The following is a 26,876-nucleotide window of genomic DNA, read 5'->3' on the forward strand; positions in this document are numbered from 1 at the left end:
ATAGTGGAGACGGATAGCAGACATTTTGCGCATCCGTCACATCTACATCAAAGCCGTGGACGGTAACAGCTCTGAGCATTTACAACACAAGGGTTTTGCAAGGCACCGAGTGCGCGGAGTCCAACTTTGATTACCTTTTGTGGTAGGAATTTCAACGCTGAAGTGATAACTTTACGTCTGATGCATCAGATTGAGAACACACTGGCGATAATATATATATATATATATATATATATATATATATATATATGTGTGTGTGTGTGTGTGTGTGTATTTACTTATGATCGGTGCAGTCTTTGACGGCATATGCGGTCTGTTAGAAAAGTATCCGACCTTTGGCCGAAGAAAAAAAAAGGGCATAACAGGAGCCTTGGAAACATAATCACCCTCAATGTAGTCTCCTTGGGACTCCACACACTTCTCCCAGCGGTGCTGCATTGTTAGAAGCACACCGAGAAAACCTCTTTCGGAATGGAGTTTAGCCCAGCTGTCGTTGCAGCCATAATGTCCTTTCTTGTCTGAAATCGCGCTCCGAGGCCATATCAGGAGAGTAAGGAGCCTGTTGAACTAGAGGAGTCTGGTTTTTCGCCAAAAAAGTCTGAATCAAGTGCGAGGAATGTGCTGGAGCATTTTCGTGATGGATACGCCAACTCCCTATTGATCACAACTCCGCTCTCTTGCGCCGCACAGCATCACGTAGACGACGGAGGACATCCCTGTAGTACTGTTTGGTGATTTTTTGACCCTGTGGTGTACACTCGTGGTGTACCACACCGCGGGAGTCAAAGAAAACAGTCAACATCACTTTGACGTTGCTGTGGACTTGGCGGGCCTTCTTTGGTCTTGGTGACCTATAATGCTTCCACTGTGACGACTGCGATTTGGTTTCCATGTCGTACCCGTACACCCAAGACTCGTTACCTGTGATTATGATGTTCTTTTAGTCGGGTGACTATTTGTGGAATCCAACATGTCCTGTAAGACTTCAACACGAAGTTGCTTTTGCTCTGCCGTGAGCAGCTTCGGCACGAATTTCGCCGCAGCCCTCTTCATGGCCAAATCTTCGGTCATAATGGAATGTGCAGAAAAAGTCCTTATGCCCACCTTCCGCAATTTCTCGGATAGTCACACGACGGTCCCGCATCACCACAATGTTCACTTCGGCAATGACCTGGTCATTTCGGCATGTTGATGGCCGACCGGAGCGTGGCTCGCTCTCAACCTATGTGCGGCCCTCTTTAAACTGATTGTACCACTCCTTAATCTGTGTGCTGCTCATACCATCGTCAGCGAAAGCCGTCTGAATTTTCCGAATGGTTTCAACTTGGCTGTCGCCCAGTTTCTGGCAAAATTTGATGCAGTAGCGCTGCTCCAGTCGCTCCGCCATTTTTCTTGCAATAGAAAACCGACGAGAGCACGGTGCACTACCTCACTCAAACGCGGCGTCCCAGCGACTGACGCTATCGGCAGGCGGGAAAAAATTCGCGAATGCGCACGAATGTTCCAGGTCGGCTTATGCAACTGCGCTTGTTTCATATCTATCAGGTGTTCACAAACACACACACACACACGCAAAAACAAACAAACAATAAGGTCGGATACTTTTCTAAGAGACCTCGTATCAAAAGCTCGTGTCACGAACTCACAAATCAAGGCGTTTTAAGCAGTGTGTAGTTCTTTTGAACTTCATATTTCACAACCATAACGGTGGGAAGTATGGCCACAAAATATTTCAAGGCCATTTTTGTGCTACCCAAGGCAAGTGATATGCCTTAGGCAATGGGCTCCATACATACCAAACAGAGGCCCACCTACCTCAGCGTGACGCGAAGTGTGAGAATTGAACTATTTGGGAACGACGTTTACCAATGGTGTCAAATTCATAAGTTTTGTAATTATAGTTGCTGATACTTATGCTACACTTTCCTGGTTCCCACCTCGGCAGAACTGAGTTTGCAGCGATGCAGAGCCCTCCTGAGATTGGAACCAGAGAACGCCTGCCCCAGCCGATCGTCAGCTGTTCCTAGAGCAATCGGAAGAGCAAGAGCGTGCAGGAAATGTTCCATAGGCCACTCAAGGAAGAGCGACGCGATGGGGATACTGTCGGACCGCAGTCGCGCTCCCAACTCGAAGGTTAGGGTGCCTTTGAATGATCTGAGCTGTAGCATGGCATTCTGAGTGAACCAGGCGAATGTGTTTCGAGCACTCCATTTCGACTAGCCGAATGTAAATTTCTCCGTCAGGGTGCTCTAGAGCGCTCGAAAAGTGGTCAGTCGAATGTAACATTATATTTCTAAGTTTGCTTTTGATGTTTATTTTTCTTGATTTCGCCGACCGTTATGGTTCCTTCAGTAATTATCGGACCATAAATGCATAATAAGAGAGAGAAAGAATTTATTTGAAGGAAGGAAAAGACGTGGGCCTGAGAAATGTTATGTCGCGTCTATCGTTAAAACTTCCATCGGCATTGTGCATCGCGATATACGCAGATGGCGTCGGCGTGTGTGTATCCGAAACGGATCCGTTCTTTATGCAGCAACAATTGCAGTCTGAAATTAATGCCGACGAGTTTCTGTGAACGTGAGGTATGGATTTATCTTTAGAAAAGTCAGTTTATCTGTCGTTCACTTGCAAAAGATGGAGGAATTTTTCTCTTTCCTCAAAGTAAAATAACAGAGCGATAGACAGGGACAACTGAAGAAAGATACAGGCAAGGCTGACTGCTAACAACTGACGCACAGCGCTGACTTCCAAGCCAGCGCTGTGTGTGTCTTTCTTCGGTTGTCCCTGTCTCTCGCGCTGTTCTTATTCTAACGTGAACTACCAACATGCCCAAGCCTCTTTCCTTTCATATCGCCGTTCATATTTTGCGATGCCTGTGTTGGTCACGGTGGGGTGCCCGCCAGTGTTCACCTTCAGGCGCAAATGAATTGAATTATGGGGTTTTACGTGCCGAAACCACTTTATGAGGCACGCCGTAGTGGAGGACTCCGGAAATTTCGACCACCTGGGGTTCTTTAATGTGCAGCTAAATATAAGTACACGGGTGATTTGACATTTCGCCCCCGTCGAAATGCTGCCGCCGTGGCCGGGATTCGATCCCGCGACCTCGTGCTCAGCAGCCCAACACCATAGCCACTGAGCAACCACGGCGGGTTCAGACGCAAATTAGTCTCGTGAGGCAGTGCGTGGCTAACACTTTAGTCATGTTTCTCGACTTAATCTCAAAATGGCTTCCCCGGATGCACTACCTGACACATATAGAAGACATGACAGCTTCCTCAGCCGCTTACTTGGTAGTATTTCGTTCTCCATTCCAGGGCCCTATAAGGTAGAACTATTCCAATCTGTTTTTATTCGAATCTCCTGACTTCAAATTTACGTAACCACTAACGCAAGTATCGGGCTGTAACCTGCAGCGCTGTTTGGAAAGCCCTATCAAACGCGCTTCTCCTTTATGGGATGTCACTTTCTTTTGCTTTCAGAGTGAATAGCATTGCTTACATTGAGCAGTTTTTCTTATCTAATTGGCTGAGAAAAGGCGAGGAGCACGCTTAAGTGGCGAGAGTTCCTATGGGCCCGAGCCAGCACAGTGAAATTAGATAACTGGATGAGGAGGGTGGTGTCGACGTTTGCGATTTGTCCACTTCCCCTTGCTTAGCTTGCGGTGTCTGGTCGAAAATCGCGGCTGCGTGCAACTGAAGGTTAAAAATGCGGCTAAAATGGATCCGCAGCAAAGTAAAATTGGCAGATCGATGTTGTATGCGTGTCGAAAAGTCTCGATAACGTTATACTGCCACGCAAAATGTTTTGTTATACGGAAATAAATCCGTGCTCTCGTCAGCTCCGAGTAGCCAGTGCCGCAGCAATCGGCGGGCAGCCATCTTCTATTTCTTTCGGAGCGGGTCAGTCTTCGGCTATGCAAAAATACTCAGTTTTTTCGGCATATTAGTGCGTCTTTAACGCGTACACGTCACTTTGATGCGGTGAGGTTTTTCGGTTTTGTTACGTTGCGTGACAGACAGGTAAAGTGGGAGCAGCCCGAAAACGTCTGGCCAATAGCAGTTGTTCAAACGGCGCCTTTTTGGCTAATCGCGAAAAAGGTGTGGAATGAGAAAGTATTATTATTCTTAAGTTTGGTCTAACTATGCATAATCAGTGTGCACATATATCAAATGGGGCTTTTTCGCGGTTTTCGTGACATCGCCTGATAGTCGCAGTGGGTGGTGGCACATAAATTTTTTGACCAATCGTGGAAGGCTGATTGCAGAATTCGAATGGAAAAGTTTGGAATAGCTTAAAGTTACAGGGCTCCAGACTACGCTCAGTGGAGAGTCGATTTACAATGTCCACCTTGGCTTTTTCTTTCACTGCAGATATGTGCTGGCATTGTCGAACTGGGCAAAAAGAACGCTGTTTGCAGCCCTTTTGCTAAAATGTCAACTCTGTGTTACCTACATGATTATCACAATGAAAGCGCACACGCTTACACTGGCTGTTTGTAATGCCATCACCATGCGTTGGGTGCAAGTTAGAGAACCATATGTGGTCAAAATTAATTCGGAATCCGCCCAACACGGCGTGCCTCAAATCGTGATTTTTGCACGTAAAACAGCCACATCTAATTCAATTTTAAATTCAATCATTCGCTATACGTAAAAGTTTGCTTCTTTCCCATGAGACCTCATCGGTGGCAGTAGTGCTCCTCACAATACTTTTGCCCGCTGGCTTCATACAAACACAGGAGAATCTTGCTGTGTGGTCTATCCTAACGCGCGGAAATTCGGTGCTTCAGTGCTTGCGGCGCTTTTACCCGCGTAATCCTAACGTAATCATGATTTGTTATATTTAACTGAATATAGTTACCGCTATATCATCAGATCATTAAAATAAGCAGCAGTAGATTCCTGGACATGTCGGTATCGTAGGAAACACTGAAGCCGGACAAGCTGGCTGTAGATTCACATCATTCCGCTATTGTCACTCAGTTCACAAGGGCTGGTGCTAACATCAGAACAAAATTTATGCAAGTATGTAACACAAGTTCATCGATTTGATGCCAATTATATGAACAGCCTTCTGCACAAAGTTGACCCCTATCTGCAGTTACCGATCTCTGCTGGTGCTTATGAGCGCTTGTGACAGGGAAGATTCCTCTGCGACTTACTGGGAATGACTGACTATTATTTTTTTTGTTTTCTCTCCTTATCTGTTCTTCCCTTTTTTTCCTCCCCAATTGTAGGGTAGCCAACCGGAAACGTCCTTGGTTAACTTCCCTACCTTTCCCTCTTCGTTTCTCTCTCTCTCTGGCTGCTGGTGCTGGCCGTGACATACACTCTTTAAACGGTTGCACCCATTGGGGTGTATATTTGTCCCACAACAATAATCGTCATCTGCCTTGCTTGCGTTTCGTTTCCTGAAAACTCGGCGCTCGCTACTTTCCTGTCGAGAATGCTGCGTCACACTGATAAGGCGCGTGCCGTTCGTGACTGGGAAGTACCGGGCTCGCAGCGTTAAAGAAGGGAAACGCGGGCATGACGATTATTGTTGTGGGACAAGATACGCCCCAAAGGGTGTAAATTTTTCTAAGAGTGTAGATTCTCTGACTCATCGTCTCAAGTTGGAAATGACGTGTGCAGTTAGTATTTTGTGTCGTATACGTGGTTCAGCTATGCCATGTTGCGCGTGCGGCCCTTTATGGGAGAGCGGAGAACGCGTTCTCACACGCTGTCCTAAGATTGCGCAGCAAAGATGTGCTTTGAAGACGACAGTTAATCGCCGTGATGATCGCCTTTCCGGCATATAAAAGTTGCTTGGGTTATAAGGTAATGAATCACCACAGCGATCAGCTCTAAAAGCTTTAAAGGCTTTTTTTGTTTTTTTACTGATAGTGCTTCTTTATATCTGTATTAACACTTACTTAGTGTGACCTTGTCCTTTACTGAAACCGATATTGTGTCTATGTATTAATACTTATAGTATCTCTTTGTGTACCTTTTTTGTTTTATTCGTTTGACTTCATTGATTGACTTGCGTTTAATTGCAGAAAGTGCAAAATGCGCCGTTTTCCTTCTGACTTTTCTCCATATTGACTGTTTAAGCACGTCTACGAAATGTATTTTATTGCCCGAAAGTGTTTCATATCACCTCACGTTAGCATCGTTTGATCATTGAGCATTTATTCTTTGGGGTAAAGCCGGCGACACGATTGAGACAATATTGCCAACATGTTCAGCTTCTTCTGAGTAAATTACTCTCAGAGGAAGTGCCCCAAGCTTAAAGTATAGAGCCAAAAACAACAAAAGGGTTACATTTGCGTACGCGGCTAGCAATGTTATTGACCGATAGTGTTCCACTGAAGCACGAAGCTCTTGGTAACAATGGAAAAAAGAAAAGCGGAGTTAAAACGTCCAAATAACTCGCCAAACAACTTACTGATTTAGGCTTTAAGCAGAACTTGATTGGCAGCGGAGTATACTCTTCTATCCGGCCAGAGGCAATAGTTGCACTCGAGCTTTGGAAAATCGTAATAATATTTGCGCAAAGCGGTGGGTACCACACAAGAGAGCCCTTAGCAGTACGTTGCGGAGCACTTGTAAAAAAAAAATTCTTTTTACTACGCAGTAATGCGAACACACTAACAAGTTACTGTATCAACTCTTTTCTTCTGTTTTTATATTCCTCTCTTGTCATCCATTCCGGCGGTTGATCAAGGTGTGCTAGAGTTAGCACGGCTTCCTGCGAGCAAATGGTGGCGTATCCAACGGGCATTACTCTCTGTCTGGCCTCTTTTGGTTCCCTCAGCTCGGCGCTCGGCTTCCAGTGGTCCAGTTCTCTACTCGAAATCCAGTACGCGCATAGAAATGCGTTTTAAAGATTCAGCTGCGCTTTCCTGTGGCCTCCGCAACATCCACATTAAACCTATTTTCCCTATTTTGTCAGGTAATGGACTTTTTAACCCCTTCCACAAAGGGGTGTGGGGCGTTTGCGGAGTGCCTGCGCGCGCTTTGTAAGTGCACGATGTCGCTTGGGCCTGCGCCCCGTTATATGCGCCCGCCGCATTGAATTATAACACAGAGTCGCTGTGGCCTGCAGAAATCGAGGCACGCTGCTGAGGTAGAGGCCTCGGCTCTGCTACCAAGCCATTATACAGCGGTGCGTAGGCGTTCACTTCGGTTTCAGTTTATTCTCCATTCAATAACAATGAATAAGTAACAAATAGTATGCAGACGAGTGTCCCATAGTCAGTTGCTGCAACGGGACCCTCGGTTCTAAAAAGAAAAAAAAAATGTATACATGCCCCATTCATGACTTAGCCCGTTATGAGTCCGACCATTTCCCATTTTACGTACAGCCTCGCTTTATCACTCCATGCAGGGGCGGCTCTGTGTTCTTGTTTACAGACTTACGGTAACGACGTTGGACCGTGAACCTCATGACCTTCCTCTTGTGTCCCGATATGGCCGTTGGATGACCGTCAGGCTCGTATCGGATTTGACCGAGCGCGTTCCTGCTTGTAAGGCTGGCGGATTAACTTGGCGGCAGACGGTACATTTCCTGCTGTTTGTCCTTGCAGCGTCCCGAGCCGCAGATGCATGTTTAATTAACTCCCGGCATACGCGCTCCTTCCCAAGGCTTCGTAGCCTCGCTGAGGAATCCCTTTGCGAACGGGGTCTAATGTTGCGAAAATTGACTGGCACAGCCCTTGTCACGGAGAGGTCGAGAAAAGCCTCATCTTGCGATGTTTGCTGAGCAAATAGCCCAGAGCCCGCGCCTCTCCGTTAAATGGAACCTGGGTAAGCGCGAAATTTACTCTCAGAAGAAAGCCTTAATGTCGAATTACACTGTTAACGCCACGCACTGAACGAAAGATTCCCAGAATTCACTCGTGTGTTACGTCACAGTATCCGCAAGAAAAGTGAGAAAACGGAGATCGCGAAAGAAACGCTCGTCGTAATTGGCATTTTTACTGCGCGTTTTATTCGGCAGACAGATTACAACTACTGAAGCGAAACGCTCCACCGCTGGTTTTCTGCGAGCGATTTACGCAATCCATGTATTGTTTGGAGGTGTGGCAAATTATTTGCGAGGCAAAGGGTTGCTACGGTTCGTTCACTAGTTTCTTCTGATTATTGTCCCGTATTTATTTTACCGATGAAACGCGGCATATTTGTTACTGTTGTTCTTTTATTGCATGATATTCAGGAAATGTCGGCGCTTATAAGTAGCGCGCGCTACTTTCGGCATAAAATTAATATATAATAGAAATGGAAGTGAACGGCGGCACAGAACTGATTATACCAAAACAAAATCCACAGCCTCTACTGACTTCTTCATTTCTTCAGCTCAATGATTCTGAACAGGAGCCGCGAGCCCCCGACTCCTCAACACATATCGAGGATCAGACGTGATCTTTAGCGGAACCACATGACATTCCTGGAAAACTTTGAAAAACTCTACAGCCAGGCATAAGAACTTCTGAAAGGTAACGCACAACGCTGAAAGGCTTCAATGAAGCAGCCCACTCGCGCTAACGTTGCTACCGCCCCCCCCCCCACCTTTCTTTTTCCGGGTTTGTTTCACGAACGCACAAATACCGGCGACAACACGTGCAGCGCAGTGTAAACGTACATAGAATAAGCGCGCTGCAGCGCTCGTGCAGCAACGTTGCAGGCGGGCGCGGGATGAGTTTGGACTGGTAGCGCGTTCATGCGGCGTCGCCGCGAATGTAATGGCATGTGACGACCGAGCAGGGCGCTACAGGCGCTGGCGCCAGCAACGTTGGTCGAATGTATAGTGCACTATAAGAAAACATTGTTTTAGTACACTATAATCGAATGTGCCCCGTCGTTTCTTTTGTTTTCGGTTGCCGAAATACCACATGGAACCGAATCCGAACAATTGTGTTGCGTTTTTTGGTGCATTAACAGTTACTGAAACATGACTGAGGCTGTTGAGACCATTCAATTTTTCGTCGTGGTCTCATCAGATGGGACGGCAGAAAGCCTTGACAAACGCGGTCCGTAGGGAACAGTCTGTAGGCTGAGCACATTTACCGCGATGCCTTGCTTTTGTCTAGTTGTTTTAACATTAACAAAGCAGCCGTTCATGCGAAAGAACTTCGTGTTCCATGTGAATTGCGTGGCTTCTCCAAGGCAGAGTCAACGGCTCCGAAGCTTGGGCACCGAAGGCGAACACTCAGATTTGTAGCCGTCATTTTGCCATCCTCTCAGTGGCTTACCCTTTTTCTTTTAGAGTAGATCTTGCTTCCTCGCGCTTCCCAACTATGGTTGTGTCTGATGCATGACTGTTTGCTGTGTACCGATGGCGAACGGAAACGCAGTGGCGTGTTCACTGTCACCGTCAGCGCCGACCCTACTCGTGCACCGGCCGCCACCGACGGCTGTTGTCGCGCTAAGTTGTGTAGAATAGACCAAGACTGCAGGTTGGACTAGTTTCTAAGACATTAAGGTCTGCAAAGTATCACAAAGAAAAAGGAATTACAGCGGACAGAGAACGGGAACTTACGGACGCATGTGGCAATCAGCGAAGCAGCACATGAGACAAACAAGGAAGACGTAAGTCTCCCTTTGTTGTCCGTCATTTTTGTGTTGCTTCACCAATTTATATCAGTAAGTATGCGGCACTGTTGAAGTGCACAGCAACGTAATATCTGAAAAATAACACCCTGAGTTCCGCGTCCTAGCTTGCCGCGGTGAGCTCTGTTTGGGGGATGCATTTGCATCGCAATTTGCATTCATTTTCTACTTGATGTAATACCTGATGCCATGAATGTGACCAGCCTCGTACAAGTGGTGACCTTACTCAGGATCAGACATCACATCATTACATCACTTTTTACCTTAAAGACCCTCGCTTAGAGGATATTACATTAAGGGGGGGGGATAACAAATGAACGTTACAAATAATCTTTATGCGGAACAGTGGGCTGTATCGTTTTCTGCTCAATTTAATGGACACGTGAGGGCTAAAATGTCTCGGGGAAGGCCATTCTATTCCACTACTGTAAGAAGAAAAACTTAGGCGGCGAAGGTGGTAGTGTGAGCACGTGAACGTGCCATTTGATACGGATGGGTAGTGTGGTGGTATATGCGCGTCGGTGGTATGATGTAGGGCGCGCGATTGAGGAAGCTGTGGAGGGAGAGCGAGAGAGAGAGAGCAAGGACAGGAAAGGCAGGGAGGTCAACCAGACGAGCAACCGGTTTGCTACCCTACTCTGGGTTTGGGGAAAGGGGAATAGAAAGAAAAAAAGGGGAGAAAGTAAGCACTGAGTGCGTGTGGGAGGATGCACTGGGACACCATAAACGGTCTCTTAAGCCGGTGCACTTCAAGTATTGAAGTACCAGTGCAGGAATCGCTTTTCGTGCCAGTGACGGATGGGGGCACGGCCCGAGTATCATTGACTCGGAGAACGGTCTCGAGTCCAGTCGGTTTAAAGTTGCCTGTAGAGAGGGGCGTTGTACATCGTAGCGAGGGCCGGTACACAAGAGGTGCTCGATGGTTTCCTCGCACCCACAGGAGTCGCGCACCGGGCTCTCAGCCATCCCCATACGATAGAAGTAGCCGTTCGTGAACGCCATTCGCAGCCACAAGCGGCACAGCAAGGTCGTTTCGCCGCGGAAAAACTTCTGAAGCAAACAGGGGCTGGCGATGCGGCGACGCACAGGGAGACTTGGAATACCACTTTTGCGTTTGAGGGATGATACGCTTATGTCATTTGAGTATGAAGAATGTATGAACCTGGTGGCACGATCTTGCATGGATTCTAATTCTAAATCTGGTTAGAGATTTATAAACGAGAAGTTTTATGTCCTCTGGGGAGAGACGCAGGTAGCGCTTTAAAAAACCGAGAGATCTGTTCGCTGATGATATGAGCTTGATGACATGTGCGCGCCAGGAAAGATCGCAGGATAAGGTGACGCCAAGGTACTCATAGGATTGGACTTCTTCCACAGTGGAGATAGAGATTACGTACGAAAAAAGCAAATGATTACGCTGGCGTTAAAACGAAACGGGTTTGCATTCAGTGGGAGAGAGCTTCATCAGCCAAAGATCGCACCACTCGTGCGCATGGTTAAGGTCATTTTGGAGCGCATTTTGATCAGGAAAGTTAGTAATCGTGCGATAGATGACGCAGTCGTCAGCAAACATACGGATATGAGAAGATATGTAGTTGGGTAGCTCGTTAATATATATTAGGAACAGAAGGGGTGCGAGAACAGACCCTTGGGAGACGCCCGATGTTACTGAGAGGGAGCTAGAAAGTTTAGTTTTAATAGAGACGAACTGAGAACGGTCAGTAAGAAATTCTGAAATCCATTCGAGAATGTGAGGGTACAGGTTCAATGGGCAAGATTTAGTAACAGGCGTCGGTGTGGTATTTTGTCGAATGCTTTAGCGAGGTCCAGAAATATTGCACCAGTCTGAAGGTTATGGTCAAGATTGGAATGTAAGTCACGACTAAATATTGCCGGTTGAGTTTCACAGGATAACGATTTACGAAAGCCGTGCTGGGAACAGTGAAAGTAATTGTTCGTGTCCAGGAAGTGCATTATCTGAGAGTATATGACATGTTCCATGATTTTTCACGGGACGCTCGTTAGTGAAATGGGGCGGTAGTTCAAGGGGGATTGTTTGTTACCTGATTTCTGGACCGGAATCACCTATCCCACATTCCAGTCATCTGGCGAAATTCCTATTTAAAGCAACAGGGAGAGCAACATTGAGAAATACACTGTAATAATTTGTTTAGTATTTTTTAACAGTCTGGAGTTAAATGAGGAACGAAATGCCAGCAACAGAGAATGTCACTGGAGCCATCATTGGTAATGTTGTAGTAAGTGGCGTACGGAATCGGTAAATCAACTTCTTTAGTAAACGGGGATGAGAAGGCGATGTTAAACATTTCAGCACAATGAGCGTCGCTCACCTCCTCGTCGTTATCGTCCGTAAGTGTGATGTTGTGTATCGGTTGCAGGTTTATGACTTCCCAGAATTTTCTAGGGTTAATTATGCAAAAAAAGGTGAGGCAGGCAGACAGGACACAAGAGAAGAGAAGCGGACAACAGGAAGGCCGACTATCTGAAGGGAGCACTGAGGCGAAAAAAGGAAGAAGACACAAAACTCATCTGCGCAAGCTCTGGAATGGTATCACCACGTGTCAGTCGGGTACATGTGCCGGTATACGTGACAGATAGCTGTTAAGGCACTTAATCTCTTCCTTATGTAAAGTAATCGAAGGTTGACTCACGCACGCACTTCCACCATTATAGATATGACATGTCTGTACGATAAGACGCGTATCTTCATTCTTGTGCCCGTACAATATCGCGCATTCATCTAACTCTGGCGTGCAGTTACAATCTTGGCAATGTAGGGAAAGATTAGAAGGCGATCCACCGGTTAACGACCTTTTATGTTCCATTAGCCTCTGATTGATACACCGCCCCGTTTGCCCTACGTAGAACTGGCCACAGCTAAAGGGAACTTTATAATCGACACCCATACGACAGTCAGTAAAACTGTTGTTCTTATTGTTCTTTACTGGGCAAATATCTGTTCTTTTTCTGCCTTTCCTCTGCACGGCTGCGCATATCTTACCTAGCTAATTAGGGGCAGTGAAAGCAACATTAACATCATATCTACTTGTATCTTTTTTAAGCCTGTGCGATGCTGAATGAATGTGTGGAATAGCCACTACTATATTTTTTTTGCTATTACTGCTTTCTGTAATCACGTCCGTCCCCCTCAAAACCGACTTCTTTAGGCGTTCAGCCACAGTAGCCATTGCTACGCTAGGATAACCTGCTTCTAATATAGGCGCCGGACCTGCGCATTAAAAATGGCGCTCATTTTGTGCATGCGGGATCTGGTGAGAGAAGACTTAAGGCACGACATGGCAATTCCGTTTTTTACTACTTTGGAGTGCTTGGAATGAAAGTTTAACAACGGCTTCGAAGATCTTGGGGAGTACTGCCAACAAACGTGATTTTGTTCGAAGACCAAGGAAATGTCTAGAAACTGAATTACGCGTCGCTGAGGAAATTCCTTGGTAAACTTTAATCCGCCTCCATGAAGTTTAAATTGCTCACTTACTAAGGTAGCAGCGGAATCAAATTTTTCCCTATTGCAGAAAATCAGGTAATCATCAACGTAACGAAATATCTTGATAACGCAATCACCTAAGGATTTCTCTAAGCAGCTGTCAACCTTACTCAGGTAAATATCGCGAAGAATAGGGGCAACTTTTGAGCCAATACAAGTGCCTGATTTCTGCAGGAACGCGCCATCTCTCCACCCAATCAGCTCGACTTTAAGTACATTTAGAGAATTTCTAGAAAAGCTCCCGTGGAAACACCGCATCTGTCAATAAAAGCCGACTCTTGCATTTATTCTTTAACGCACTCATTTGCGGAATTTAGCAACTCGTCATGCGGCAAGGAGTAATACGGGTCTTCGATATCCATGCTAAAAGCTGTACAATCACCAAGATTTTCCTCTCTCAAATACTGAGCTAGTGCCTGAGAATTACGCAAGCAAAAGGTGTTTGAAAAAACGAGTGAAGCTAAGCAGTTCTGTAGGTAACTATAGCGACACAGATCTGCCACGTCCCTTTTTCTGACACCATAGCACGAAAAGGTATTTCTTGCTTATGTGTCTTCGCCGAGAAAAATAGTTCTGAGGTGAGGGATTTTGCTTTCTTGACATTAGAGACAACCCTATCAAGATTATGTCTTGACAGGAGGTTAACCGCACGTTGCTTAACTGCCGAGGGCTTGAGTTTTACTGGCTGTAAATTCTTTTCTATGGCTGAAATCGCTTTTTCTGAAAACATGTCATCTGGCATAATTCCGAAATAACCTTCCTTGTCAGATATTACTGGTCTAAGTTTGTGCTCCACAAGGTAATTAGCTAACGGTCGGACAGGGTCAGACGTCTTAAAATGAGAATTTGATTGTTGAATGCTAGCAGTGAAATCTGAAATACAGCGCGAGCGTTCTTCTTCCGGGACGAACCTGGTTATGCATCGCGGTATGCTTAAAACGTCAACGGGCTTTATGTTAGGCTTAAAATAGTGCTTAGGACCTAAAGCAAGGGTTTTTCTATGGGTATCACTTACGATGGCGGCTCCAAGAACGAGTACGTTATTTAACGGTGAATTATTAGAAAGGTGTTTCCTGTTACTTTGTTGAAGCTCTGGAAGTTTCATCCTCCACAACACGTCCGCCTGTTGCTGGGCTAACCTCTTCCAATCGGCGTAAAGGTGGTTCCAATGATGACCGTCTCCCAGAGCCTCGCAACGGACCTTTAACCACTCCTGATAGAACCTAACTTGGCGCCATGAGTCAGCAGAAAGAATAGCTCCAATCCTCCTGGCATGTCCAGTTGATGGTTGAAGGAAGCCGCACATCATTTCAACTTCCAATGGGACTACACGATTACGAGTAAGCCACGACATGGTTCTAGCGCGGAAGATATATATCGCAATTAAGGAAGCTAACGAAGCAGGATTGTGCAAATAAGTAGGGGAACATGGAAAAGGGCTCAGAGTACTAGAAATGAAGCTTAGAACGACTGAAAGCTGAGTTAGTTGGTAAGGATTCATTGTGCAAAAAAAGGTGAAGCGTGCAGACAGGAGACAAGAGAAGTGGTCAACACGAACGCCGACTATCATAGTCGACTAGCATAGTCGGCGTTCGAGTTGTCCACTTCTCTTGTGTACTGTCTGCACTCCTCACCTTTTTTGCATGTTAAATCCTTACCAACCAAGCTCACCTTTCTGTCGTTCTAAGCTTCATTTCTAGGGTTACTTGTTAGAATTTTAGTTTACTCACTGTGATGAAATGTCTGTTTAGCTTTTCGAATTGCAGTATAATATGCGTCTTCTGCAGCATAGTACCTATCCCATGCGCACGCACTTCCATTAAGTTTTGCAGTACGAGAGTCGTTTTTTTTCTTGTTCTCTTCTGTTTTTAAGCAATTTGAAAACCATGGTTTGTTTTTATTGGCAAGGAAGTTCATCTTGGGGATGAATTTATTAGTTAGCTCAATTATTTTGTCCTTAAAGATTAGCCAGTTTTCATTAAGACTTTGGGAATCGAGACTGGATGGAAACGCAAACAGGAAATGTCGTAGTTCGTTATTAATTGCATCGTAATCGGCCTTATCGTACAAATGAATTGGTTTGCTGAAGATGGTGGCGTGTTTTGGGAACGAATTAAATGTAAAATCAATTACTTTGTGATCACTGATTTCAAGTAAGATAGCGATAGATTTTAAGGTTTCAGGGTTATTTGTAAGCATCAGGTCTAAACTGTTCGAAAAATTGTTAGTGACGCGTGTTGGAGCCCTATAATGTAAAACTATTCCAATATGTTTTATTCCAATCTCCTGACGTCAAATTTGCGTAACCACCAACGAAAGCATCGGGCGGTGACCCGCAGCGTTGCCTCAACAGCCCAATCAAACGCTCTCCTAGTTTACAGGAGGTCACTTTTCCTTGCTTTCGAAATGAATAACATTGCCTACATTGAGCGGTTTTTCGTTCGTAATTGGCTGCCAGGAGGCGAGGAGCACGCTCAAGTGGATAGGTTTTCGATGGGGCCGAAACAGCGCACTATAAATAGATAAACCGGATGAAGAGGACGGCGCCGGCGTCTCCGCTTCCCCTTACTTAGCTTGCGGTGGCTTTTCGAAAATGATGGCGGCGTGCGAGGGAAGCTTAAGAACGATGCTAAAACGGATCCTCAGCAAAGAAGAGTTGGCAGAGCGCGGCCGTAAACGTGCTGAAAGTGCTCGAAAATAAAGCCATGCTCTCCGGCAGGTGCGAGTAGCCAGTGCCTGATCGATCGGTGGCAGCCATCTTTTATTCCTTTCGGAATGGGGCAACCTGTGGCTATTCAGAAAAATAAATCAGTTGTGTTCGGCTTATTAATGCATCTTTAACGCGTACACGTCACTTTGACGCGATGAGTTTTCGCGGTTTTGTGACGTCGTGTGGTTGGCAAAGGAAGTGGGTGCCGCCTACTTCACTTGCCGCGTGCGCCATTAGAGAGCTAATGGCGAAAAGGCGTCGAATCAGAAAGAACTATTTTTCTTTTGCTCGGGCCAATCATGCGTAATCAGTGTGTACACGTCATATCAGATGGGGAGCTATCGCGGTATTCGTGACGTTGCGTGACAGACAGGTGAAGTGGGGGTGGTCCAAAAACATTTTTGACCAACCTTGACCAATTCTGACCAATTGCAGAATTGCAATAGAAAAGTTTGGAATAGCTGTACGTTATAGCGGCCTTGGTTCGGTTACCAGCTGGTTAAGGTTAAAGTTCAGGCAAACATCGACACACATTCCCTTGCTTCAGTGTTTCCTGTGATTGGTGATGTTTGATTCAGCCAATCAGTATTAGGGGAGTTGAAATCTCCATAGAGTGGAATATGTGCGGTGGGGTGTTTATGAGTAAGCTGAGATAATATTTCATTAAGTTCAGGTGGGAAATCTGGATCAATACGAGGAAGCCTCTAGCATACGCCATGTATCGCTGTTTCGGGTGGGGCACGGCACATTTGCCATAGTGATTCAAATTGTGAAGTAATGTTGATAAGAGAGCATCATAGCTCTTCTGTATTGCCAAATTATTATTTTTCTCTTTGCACCGGAAAAGGTGACTATGACTTGTGCCTTAGAGGCTGCCTACAGCAGATGATTTCTGTATCGGCCTCTACGTGGACGCAAAAGAGCTTTACGTTTTTGGACAATTTCGAGACATAAAGGTGTGGCACCTGTTTCGGAATTACCGCTGGCGAACGGTGAAGTTAAAGAGAGAATAATAGTAAGATAGGAAGGCAAGTAACGAGTGTTAAACAGAATAGCATCCGGCTTGTTAGAATAGCAATCAGAGGTACAATTTACGAAGACTGTCGTTCGTAAGTACTATTCGTCGCAGACCGGCCGCTTTCCCTATTGATAATATCCTACATCAGAATTCTCTGGAATCTGCTCTTAGGAATAGATTTAGTGTAAGAACCTTTTGTTGGGAATACGGGCATATGATACTTAACAGGAACCGTATTTGATAAGCTATTTCGCAATAATTATTAGGCTAGAAGGCGACCGGCCAATGACAGATAGCACTAGCAAACAAAAATCATAATGAATTCGGCCCCAGCATTGAATTCACGTGTATGTGCAGAAATCAGACTGCGCAACCAAACACGCTCAGGCCTTTGCCCCATACTCGACAATTGCAACAGATGGGCTTATGCATTCCCCTGCACACTGGAGTATTCGTATGGTACAGTAGAGCACGCGTGACATCCATTAGTGCTAACAGAAATGCTATGACATGGAATTCTGCAGTCGTTACTCTGTCAGAAGCTTTTGAAGACTCGGAGCCACTCACTTAATTCTCGTACATTTGTTACTGCGTGCGCTGCACTGTTCGTAACATTTTCGAACATGTCTTTTGTGTGAGAAGCAGTAGCTTTCGTCATTTACAGTCGCCAGCATGTTTTTGTTGTGTCGTAAAAAAGTAACAATAATGACCACTTATGAGTTTAGAAACACTCACATATTTCAGGAACCGAACACGTTTAAATTGTGTCGTTCTTCTCTACTTTCTGCATTAATTTTGATTCACGTATCTTTTCGTGTCCCCCCCCCCCCCCCCCCCCCGCCGTCTTCCATTATAAAAGTTATGTTTAAACAGCGGTCACTGACTTGGGCGACTTCCTTGCTGAATCGCAACCCGCGAAGCTGTTTCTGCACGCGGCTTCCCTTCAAATAACTCGCATGCTCCTTTCCTTCTCACACAACTCTCTCCGCTGCCCTTGGTACGCCACCTCGGACCGTTCATTCGACTTCCTCCGCCGCCCTACTGCCGGCTGATTTCTCCTCGGGCGCGGCGCAGTCTTTTGTTTCTCCTATGCCGGCGGCTCCGAGGGGGCTCTAATTACCACACCCAAAATGATATACTTGAGCTCTCAAACGCACCTTGAACATTCTTATCACTGTGTAGAATACTTCACCTGTACGTCTGACATCTTCAGATTCAGATTCAGATTTATTGGTTCCAAAAAAGAAGTAATTACATGACAAATATACAGACGAGAGTCCCAAAGTGAAGAAGTCCAAAGTCCAAAGGGAAGAAGAAGACGCCGAAGTGCGCGGACGAATTCTATTCGGCTCTTGTTTCTACCAATGTTTTCGTGGCGATTTTTCACGATTTCAAGGAAATATTTGTGCAACACGGCTTTGTGAAGTTGCACGGACCCTGTGGACACTTTCCTGGACACTGTGAGTGTTTATCTCTACCGTCTACAGCGGTTTTGCCATCGTCACCCGGCCGCCGCCTCGCTAGCCCTAACGAGGGGAGCTTCTGATCCGACGTGTCGAGCGCGGCGACGCTTCTGGCGCGTTGCTCTCTCTTCCACGACGTCGCCGCCGCTGCATGGGCTACAATCATTGTGCTGAGACATGGAATACCAAGTGGCTGGGGATGACATTGCCTTGGCGGACATCACCCCGGATCAAGGCTGGCAGACTGCCACGTCTCGCCGCGCCGCAGCCAAACGTGAGAGCGTTAACCATACTCCGCCATATGGCGTGCTGAAACGTGGAGGAACTGAGACCCGCGGCCGTGAAAACGTTAAAAACAACATAATCCGCGCGAGCAGAATGCTGCCATTGCCAAAAGATGACATCCGTATTATTATAAGGCCTCGTGGGGGACTTAACATAGCAAAGGTTGGCCCTGCGGTGGTTGCCAACGCCATTGCCGCCTCGGCTGGCCTCAGCCCGGCACAACAACACTCGGACACGCTTTGCCCCAACAACAAACAGAATATCTTAGTGGCAAGCACTCCGCTCAGAGAAAATGCTAACCGCTACGCGCGGGTAAAGCAAATTTGCATCCAAGGCGTCACCCACGAGATCAGCGCCTACGAAGCGGCACCACAGTCCACTTGTAAGGGAGTCATCCGCGGGGTCCCCGTGGAAGATGGGCCGACGGACATTGACTCGAAAATCGTCAATGACAGAAATCCACTGGCATTGGCCGCCAAGCGCATAGGCACTACCACCGCAGCGATCGTGGCATTCGATGGCCATCGAGTGCCCAATTTCGTGCGCTATGGCTCGGTCCTCATGCACTGCACGCTGTACCGCAGGCAGGTCGACATATGTTACGCCTGTGGTCGGCTCGGCCACCGTGCGGACGTGTGCCCAAACCCTGGGGACGTTATTTGCCGAGGCTGTGGTGCCCCAAACCCCACTCGGGAGCACCACTGTGCACCCAAATGTAAGCTATGCGGTGGCCCCCATCTCACCGCCGACAAAGCCTGCAAGGAACGCTGCCACATGCCATACGTGGTCCGTCGACGGCGATGGGAGAGAGCACGCTCGACGAGGAACGGCGACGACTGCACTACAATGCCCAAGTCCGCCATCGCTACCACCGAAGACGCCTACCCGCAACTCCCTGGCAGTGCCCGGGCCGCTGACAACGACCGATCCCACTCCAGATCCAGGGGCCGATCTCGGAGCCGCTCCAGGCGGGCATCGACATCCCGGAGCCGACCACGGGCCCGCTCCCGCGGTGCGCCGCGCGGCGCATCTCGGGACCGCTCCATTTCTCGCTCCAAGTCCGGGCCCGGGTCCCGTTCTGGATCCCGCTCCGAGCCCTCTTGTCAACGTTTGCCAAGCTCACCGGCACCACCAACAAGCAACAAGAAACGAGGTTCCCTCACCTGGACAGATGTCGTCCGGGGAAGAAGGAACGACATCACATCACAGGTAGGGTCGGGCTCACTCCCAGAGCACGTTACAGACACCAACATATCCGAGATAGCGTTACTCAAACGCGAAAACGCCGCTATGAAAGAAACAATCCTCAAACTTACGGCCGCGATTGCCGAACTACAGAACGACAGGAGCGCGCGCGCAGCCATTATGCCCGCCGCCGAAAACGCTGCGAAGGCAGTAGCCCCGTCACCACCGCCACACCCTGTTAGCGCTGATAGCGCGGACGGCGAGAGCGCGCCCAAGAAACGCGCCGTAGCTCGCGCCATACCTGAACTGAAACCCGAGTTAGAGGAGATTAAAAGTACGCTGTCGGCAATTAAAGAGAGCCTCCGCTTTCTCGGAGAGAATATGGCCCGCGTACAGTCAACCCTCACGGCCCACGGTAATCGGTTGGGGATAGTCGAACACTATCTCGAAAACGTCGTAGCCCCCGCCATTGACGCTGCTAAGCCGGTCTCGACACAACACCCCACGCTCAATCCACCCACACACGCGGCCCCCTTCCAACCGTCAAGCGCCCGGGCCGATCCCCACAAGCATCAAGATGGCCAGGCGAGATGAAGCGTTCCGCATCTGGCAGTGGAACTGCAGGAGTTTCACTGCACGGAAAGCCTCCCTGCAGCAATACCTACGTAGCCACGATGCCAAGCCCCACGTAATCCTTCTGCAAGAAACTTTAACACACACCGCCACGTTTACCGGTTACCAGTGGTTACCAGGCCTCGCGGGAGGACGTGGTACTGCCACGTTGGTCTCTAAAAAGTTCACCTGCCTCGCGCATGACCTCGGCACGTCCGAGGTTGACAACGTCATGACGGAGATTCTCCCAAGCGACGCGTCCCGACAAAGTGTGTACATACTCAACGTGTACAGCAGCCCCAGACAAACGAGTCACCGTTTCCGACGCCTCTTCCAGAGAGCCATACGTCTTGCTGGCTCAAACCCGCTCGTCATTGCTGGCGACTTCAACGCTGCGCATCGCACCTGGGGTTACGTATATGACACCCCCAAGGGCACCGCGCTGTGGCAGCATGCGAACGAGCTCGATCTCACCCTAGTGACAGACAAGGCGTTCCCTACCCGTATCGGCACATCCACGCACAGAGACACCACTCCAGATCTCTGCTTCGTGAAGAACACAGCCGATGCCCGCTGGTCCAATCTTGCGGAGGATCTTGGCAGCGACCATCTCATACTGGCCGTGCACTTACCCAGCATCGTCAGGAAGCCCAAGGCATACACGTGGGTCGACTGGGACTTCTTTCGCAAGACTCGCGCCTCACGACTCCCTCCAGACACTGCCCCTAACCTCGCGACGTGGACGGCTCAGCTCAAGGCCGACGTCGTTAAGGCCACGAAAACATTTAGCACGAATATGCCAACCGAGAAGATGGACAGCCGCCTCGCCCACTTGCTCGAAGCCAAACAGTCTCTAATGACACGATGGAAGAGCCAGCGTCTCAACCGCAGGCTCCGCAAACGCATTGCACAACTGAACCAGACCATAATGGAACACTGCAGCACCCTATCCAAACAGCAATGGGACGAGGTGTGTAACTCCGTCGACGGACAGGTCCGCAACGGGAAGACGTGGAACCTCCTCAAACACCTGCTCGACGACACCAACACCCGCACAAACCAGCGCCACTCGCTCACCAAAGTCCTTCACCAGGCCAAAGGCACCGCTTCGCCGGATGACATCGTCAAGACGCTTGTGCATAAGTACCTGCCGATACCCAAAGGCCCGCCGACCCTATATCCCGATTACACCGGTACCGACAACAGTCTCCTAGACGCCGATTTTTCCGTCGAAGAGATACGCCGGGCTCTCCATGAACTAAACGGCCGTTCCGCCCCAGGCCCCGATGGCATAACCAACAAGCTCCTGCGGAACTTAGACGACCCCTCGGTCGTGTACCTCACGGACGCCATCAATGACGTGTGGGGGCGGGGCGAGTTACCTGATGCCTGGAAACTAGCCCAGACGATCCTCATTCCGAAACCGGGCAAGGCGCCTGGCGTCGATAACGTTCGCCCCATCTCGCTAACGTCGTGCGTGGGTAAGGTGGCCGAGCATGTCGTACTCAACAGAGTCGGCCGGTATCTCGAAGACCAGGACTGTTACACACACCACATGATCGGCTTCAGACCCGGGCTCTCGACTCAGGATACGATGCTTCTCCTGAAACACCAAATCATAGACGCCGGGGCTACTTGGGGCACCCGCGCCATACTTGGCCTTGACCTGGAGAAGGCTTTCGATAACATCCAGCACTCGGCAATACTAAAGGCGATCACGGCCTTAGGGCTCGGGCGCCGGTTCTACGAGTTCGTCCGCTCCTTCCTAACCCGTCGCAAGGCCGTGCTCCATGTCGGAGACCTCACGTCGGAAGAAGTCGAGCTCGGACAGCGTGGCACCCCCCAGGGCTCCGTCCTCTCGCCGACGCTGTTCAACCTGGTGATGATTGGGCTCTCCGAACGCCTGTCGAAGATACAAGGCCTCAACCATACGGTATACGCGGACGACATCACCATTTGGTGCTCCGCGGGGTCGGATGGCTTTATCGAATCCGCTCTGCAGGAGGCAGTCGAAACTGCCGAATCCTACCTCGACCACACGGGCCTCAAGTGCTCCTCCGCCAAATCGGAGTTGTTGTACAGCCCAAAACGACGAGGCAAAAGGCCTAACGGATGGAAACCACCCACCGAGCGCAACATCACTGTCCGCACCAGAGACGGTCGCCCAATCCCCAGGGTTGACTCCATCCGAGTACTGGGAATGATTATCGAGGCAGGCGGATCCAACATCCAAACGGTCCACAAGCTGACGACAAAGACGGAGAACGCAATACGACTTGTACGCAGGGTGGCCAACCGTCACCACGGCCTCAAAGAAGACAATCTGCTGCTTCTCGTACATGCGTTCGTCCTATGTCACTTCACCTACGTCGCAGCAATGCATAAGTGGAAACAATCGGAGCGTGACAAGCTCAATACACTAATCCGAAAGGTAGTGAAGCGGGCCCTTGGGCTCCCGATCACGACGCCGACGTATCGACTCCTCGAGCTCGGGGTGCACAATACCCTCGAAGAGATCGCTGAGGCTCAGGAGAGAGCGCAGATGATACGACTGACGATGACGAAGACCGGCCGTCACATCTTGCGCGAGCTCGGGTACTTCCCACTGAACACACAGGATCCACCGGAGCTTACGCCGGTTCCCCGCGAGCTCCGCGACCTGATCACGATCGCGCCCATTCCGCGAAACGTCCATCCGGAACACAATCGAGGCAGGCGCCAAGCCCGGGCCACCGCGTTCCTCAAACGAGTAAACAAGAAAGCGGATGACGTCGCTTTCGTGGACGCCGCCGCCTACCGATGCAACCGAGCCTTCGCCGCGGTAGCGGTCTCGTCTTCGCAACGAACTTTAAACGCCGCCACGGTACGCACACGTGATCCCGAGGTGGCGGAGCAAGTGGCCATAGCCCTGGCAATGCTCGACGATAAGCGAACCACAATATTTAGCGACTCGAGACCAGCCATCAAAGCGTTCGAGAGAGGAGTCGTCTCCGTCAAGGCATTACGCATCCTCCGCGGCGCTGATCCAAGCACCCTCAAACACCACACCCTCATCTGGTTTCCCGCCCACCTGGGTCGGATTCCGGGCGCCCCGCCCAACCTCAACGAGACAGCCCACGACGCTGCGCGCGCGCTTACCGACCGCGCCGTCACCCCCGGGCAACTACGTCTCGATGAGTTGGAGGCGAACAGGGATGCCCCAATAACATACAATGAAATAACCAAACACTTTTACTTGGGACGACGCCTCTTTCCGCCCCCGCACCCCAAACTAAACAGGCCGCAGGCGCTAACGCTACGCTTATTACAGACGGATACCTATCCAAACCCGGCCACCTTACACATAATCTACCCGGACGTCTACCCAGACGATGCGTGCCCCTCGTGCGGGGTCACGGCGACACTCGCACACGTGCTCTGGGAGTGCAGAAACGCTCCGCCCGACTCTACCTCCGACAAGTGGGAGAAGACCCTAAGAAGCCCGCTCCTACAAGACCAGCAATGGGCCGTCCAGCAGGCTCGCGCAGCGGCCGCCAGGTATTCCCTGTCGGTCCCTGCGTGGGAGACGCCCACTGCGCGCTGACGTGCGTCCTGCAGGACTTTTATTAAAGTTTTTCCAATCCAATCCCAAAGTGAAAGAACTGTAGTGGGACCCTCGGTTAATAATAACTACATTGATGGTGATATCAATAGTCAGCAAATTAGCGTATTATAAACCACATCTACAGATCAAATACATCATTACACATGTCATTTACAATCAAACACAAAAAAGCACGTTATAAAAGAAAGTCGGAAGAAAGCATGGATAAAATACAAGAAATGACATGTGAGATAAAAGTGAAAGGTACACCGCCAGATCGTAGTTAAGTTATCGCAGGAAATGATGCTTAAGGGGATTTTTAAAAATTGCAAGAGAAGTACAGGATTTTATGGTTGATGGTAATTGATTCCAAAGAGAAATTGCAGCGAAGGAAGATGTTTTTTTGCCGTAATTGGTATGAACCATGCGTAACAAGAAATTGTTGTTAGCGGCAAATCTGGTCATATTTTTATTCTGCAAAAGGTCAGTTGCAATGAACGGAAACGTAAGGTTATTATGAAGCAACTTGTGGAGTAAGACGAGTATGTTAAACCGGAACAAATTATTTATAGGCAAGATATTATACGCGCGAAGTAACAAAGAGGCATTGGATTGTATGGAGCTAGAAGTGAAAATGCGTATTGACTGATTTTGGATATGTTGAATTGATGATAAGTGACAAGCGTACGTGTTACCCTATGAAACAATGCCGTAATTAATGTGACTATGAATGAGCGCATAATACAACGCTAGCAGAGCCTCACGAGAAAAAAAAAAACGGCGAGCTTTGATTAGTGCACGTATACCAAACGCAGTCTTGTGCTTGAGATGTTGGAAGTGAGAGCGAAATGTAAGGTTAAGGTCAAGATGTATGCCAAGAAAAGTGACATCGGTGCTAACGGGAATTGAATGAATTCCAAGCTTTACTTCAGGAATAGAAGTTAAGGCCCTTTGAGCATTTTTGAATAACATAAATTTAGTTTTTAAACGATTAAGAACTAAGCAATTGTAGCAACACCATTTTATAATGTTACTTAATGCAATATTTAACTTAGAAGTAAGAGTATTAACAGATTTGTCAGATGAAGATATGGTTGTGTCATCTGCGTATAAAATGCAATGAACGTAGTTGGTGGAGTTAAGAGAATCCGCAATATCATTAATATATAAAAGGAAAAGCAAAGGGCCCTGAACTGATGTACACCGTGGTTTATACATTTTGTTACTGAGAAAGTATTTGCTGCATGTACTGTGTATGGCCGGTCAAGTAAATAATTTTTTAGGAAAGTTGGCGCAGGACCGGTTATTCCATAAGAGTCAAGTTTATTAAACAGGACTTGATGGTTAACCGTGTCATAAGCTTTACTGAAGTCTAAAAATACAGATCCGACTAAGTTTCCCGAATCAATACATTTTTTTATGTAGTCAGTTAGAGATAGAACAGCTAGATTCGTGGAACTTCCTGGGCGGAAACCAAATTGATTTTTCTTTAGCAATTTAAACTTTGTTAAGTAGTTATTAAGACGTTTCACAAATAATTTCTCAGTGAGTTTACTAAGGCAGGAAAGAATTGCAATTGGTCGGTAATTATTAACTGTGTGTTTGTCGACTTTTTTAAAAACAGGAATAATCTTGGCACTTTTTTTAAATGAAGGGAATGCACCTTCCTTGAACATAAGGTTGATAATGTTACAGAGCGTGTCGCAAACTGAATGCGCAACCAGTTTTAAATGCCTGACACAAATATTGTCTAAGCCAGGCCCTGTATTTTTAAGGTTAGCAATCGTGGAGCACACTTCATTTGGTGTAGCTGGTAACAAGAAGAGTGTTTGTGTCGTACGGCTCAAAGTATTATGCAACTGCGCATGTATGTTGTTATTAGTGTAAACAGAAGAAAAGTAGTCAGAAAAAGCATTAGCAATTTCGTTGGGCTCAGAAAGAGTGAGACCACTGTAATTTATTTTGGTTATAGAGGCATCAACAGACGATTTGTTAAGAAAAGAGTTCAATAACTGCCATTGCTTTTTGGGGTTATCCTTATTCTGATCAAATTTATTTTCGTAGTACTTTTTTTCGCCTGTTTAAGTAAAACATTCAGTAATTTACAGTACCTACTATAGCGCCTAGCTAGTCTAGTATTAAAGGGCTGACGTTTAGTTTTCTTGTACATGTTTTCCTTCTTTCTTAAACTTTCTAGAAGACCGTCCGTCATCCAAGGGTTGCGCGGATATTTATACTTTTTCCCACATTTTACAGTGCGTGTGTTAGTCGAAACGGCCAATAAAAATAAAGTGCAGAATTTGTTTAGTGCTTCTTCGGGATCAGACATAGAAGTAATTGGCGACCAATCAGTTTCACTGATGGCTTCAATAAAGGTATCTGCACTAAATACGGAAGTAAAGTAGCTATTATCGTTCTCATGTATTTCATTGTTAAATGTAAGAAAAACAGGAAAATGATCGGTTCTGTCAGTATTAATAATCCCGGAGCAAGGCGATGGTCATATGTTAGATAACACGTGATCAATAAGCGTACTGCTCCCACGAGAGGCTACCCTAGTTGGGCAGTCAATGAGTGATTCAAAACCGAATCCAGCAAAACAATCTGTGTAAGTTGTGTACGAGGTAGCTTCAGTGTCAAGGAAGGTAATATTAATGTCACCTACAATCACCACATCCTTATTTTCAAAAGCTAGCTTGGACAATACTGCATCAAGAGAAAGCAAGAAATCGTTAAGGGAAGATGACGGTGAGCGATAAATGCAACCGAGGATCAAGTTCTTATGGTTATTAAGGAATGACCGGTCGACTTCTATCCACACTGACTCACAATTATTCACGTTAACTGCCAGATCAAATCTGCGAGCGTAGGGGTAATCTCAGTTACCCCGCTTGG

General features: G+C 47.6%; 1 protein-coding gene across 7 annotated transcripts in view; it reads left to right on the top strand.

Annotated features, from left to right (window-relative positions):
- Ac76E (adenylate cyclase type 2 Ac76E) overlaps positions 1 to 26,876 on the top strand; it is an 884,870-nt gene that overhangs the window by 110,569 nt on the left and 747,425 nt on the right. For 2 of the 7 annotated variants that reach the window (XM_070526675.1, XM_070526630.1), the window contains exon 2: positions 1,946 to 2,133. The exons of the other annotated variants lie outside the window; for them this stretch is intronic. In XM_070526675.1, the coding sequence (XP_070382776.1) occupies positions 2,092 to 2,133 (42 nt within the window). In that variant the 5' untranslated portion in view covers positions 1,946 to 2,091. The remainder of the gene's footprint in view (positions 1 to 1,945; positions 2,134 to 26,876) is intronic. 7 annotated transcript variants of the gene reach the window in all.

Source organism: Dermacentor albipictus, chromosome 1 (genome assembly GCF_038994185.2).
Source record: "Dermacentor albipictus isolate Rhodes 1998 colony chromosome 1, USDA_Dalb.pri_finalv2, whole genome shotgun sequence".
Taxonomy (NCBI): domain Eukaryota; kingdom Metazoa; phylum Arthropoda; class Arachnida; order Ixodida; family Ixodidae; genus Dermacentor; species Dermacentor albipictus.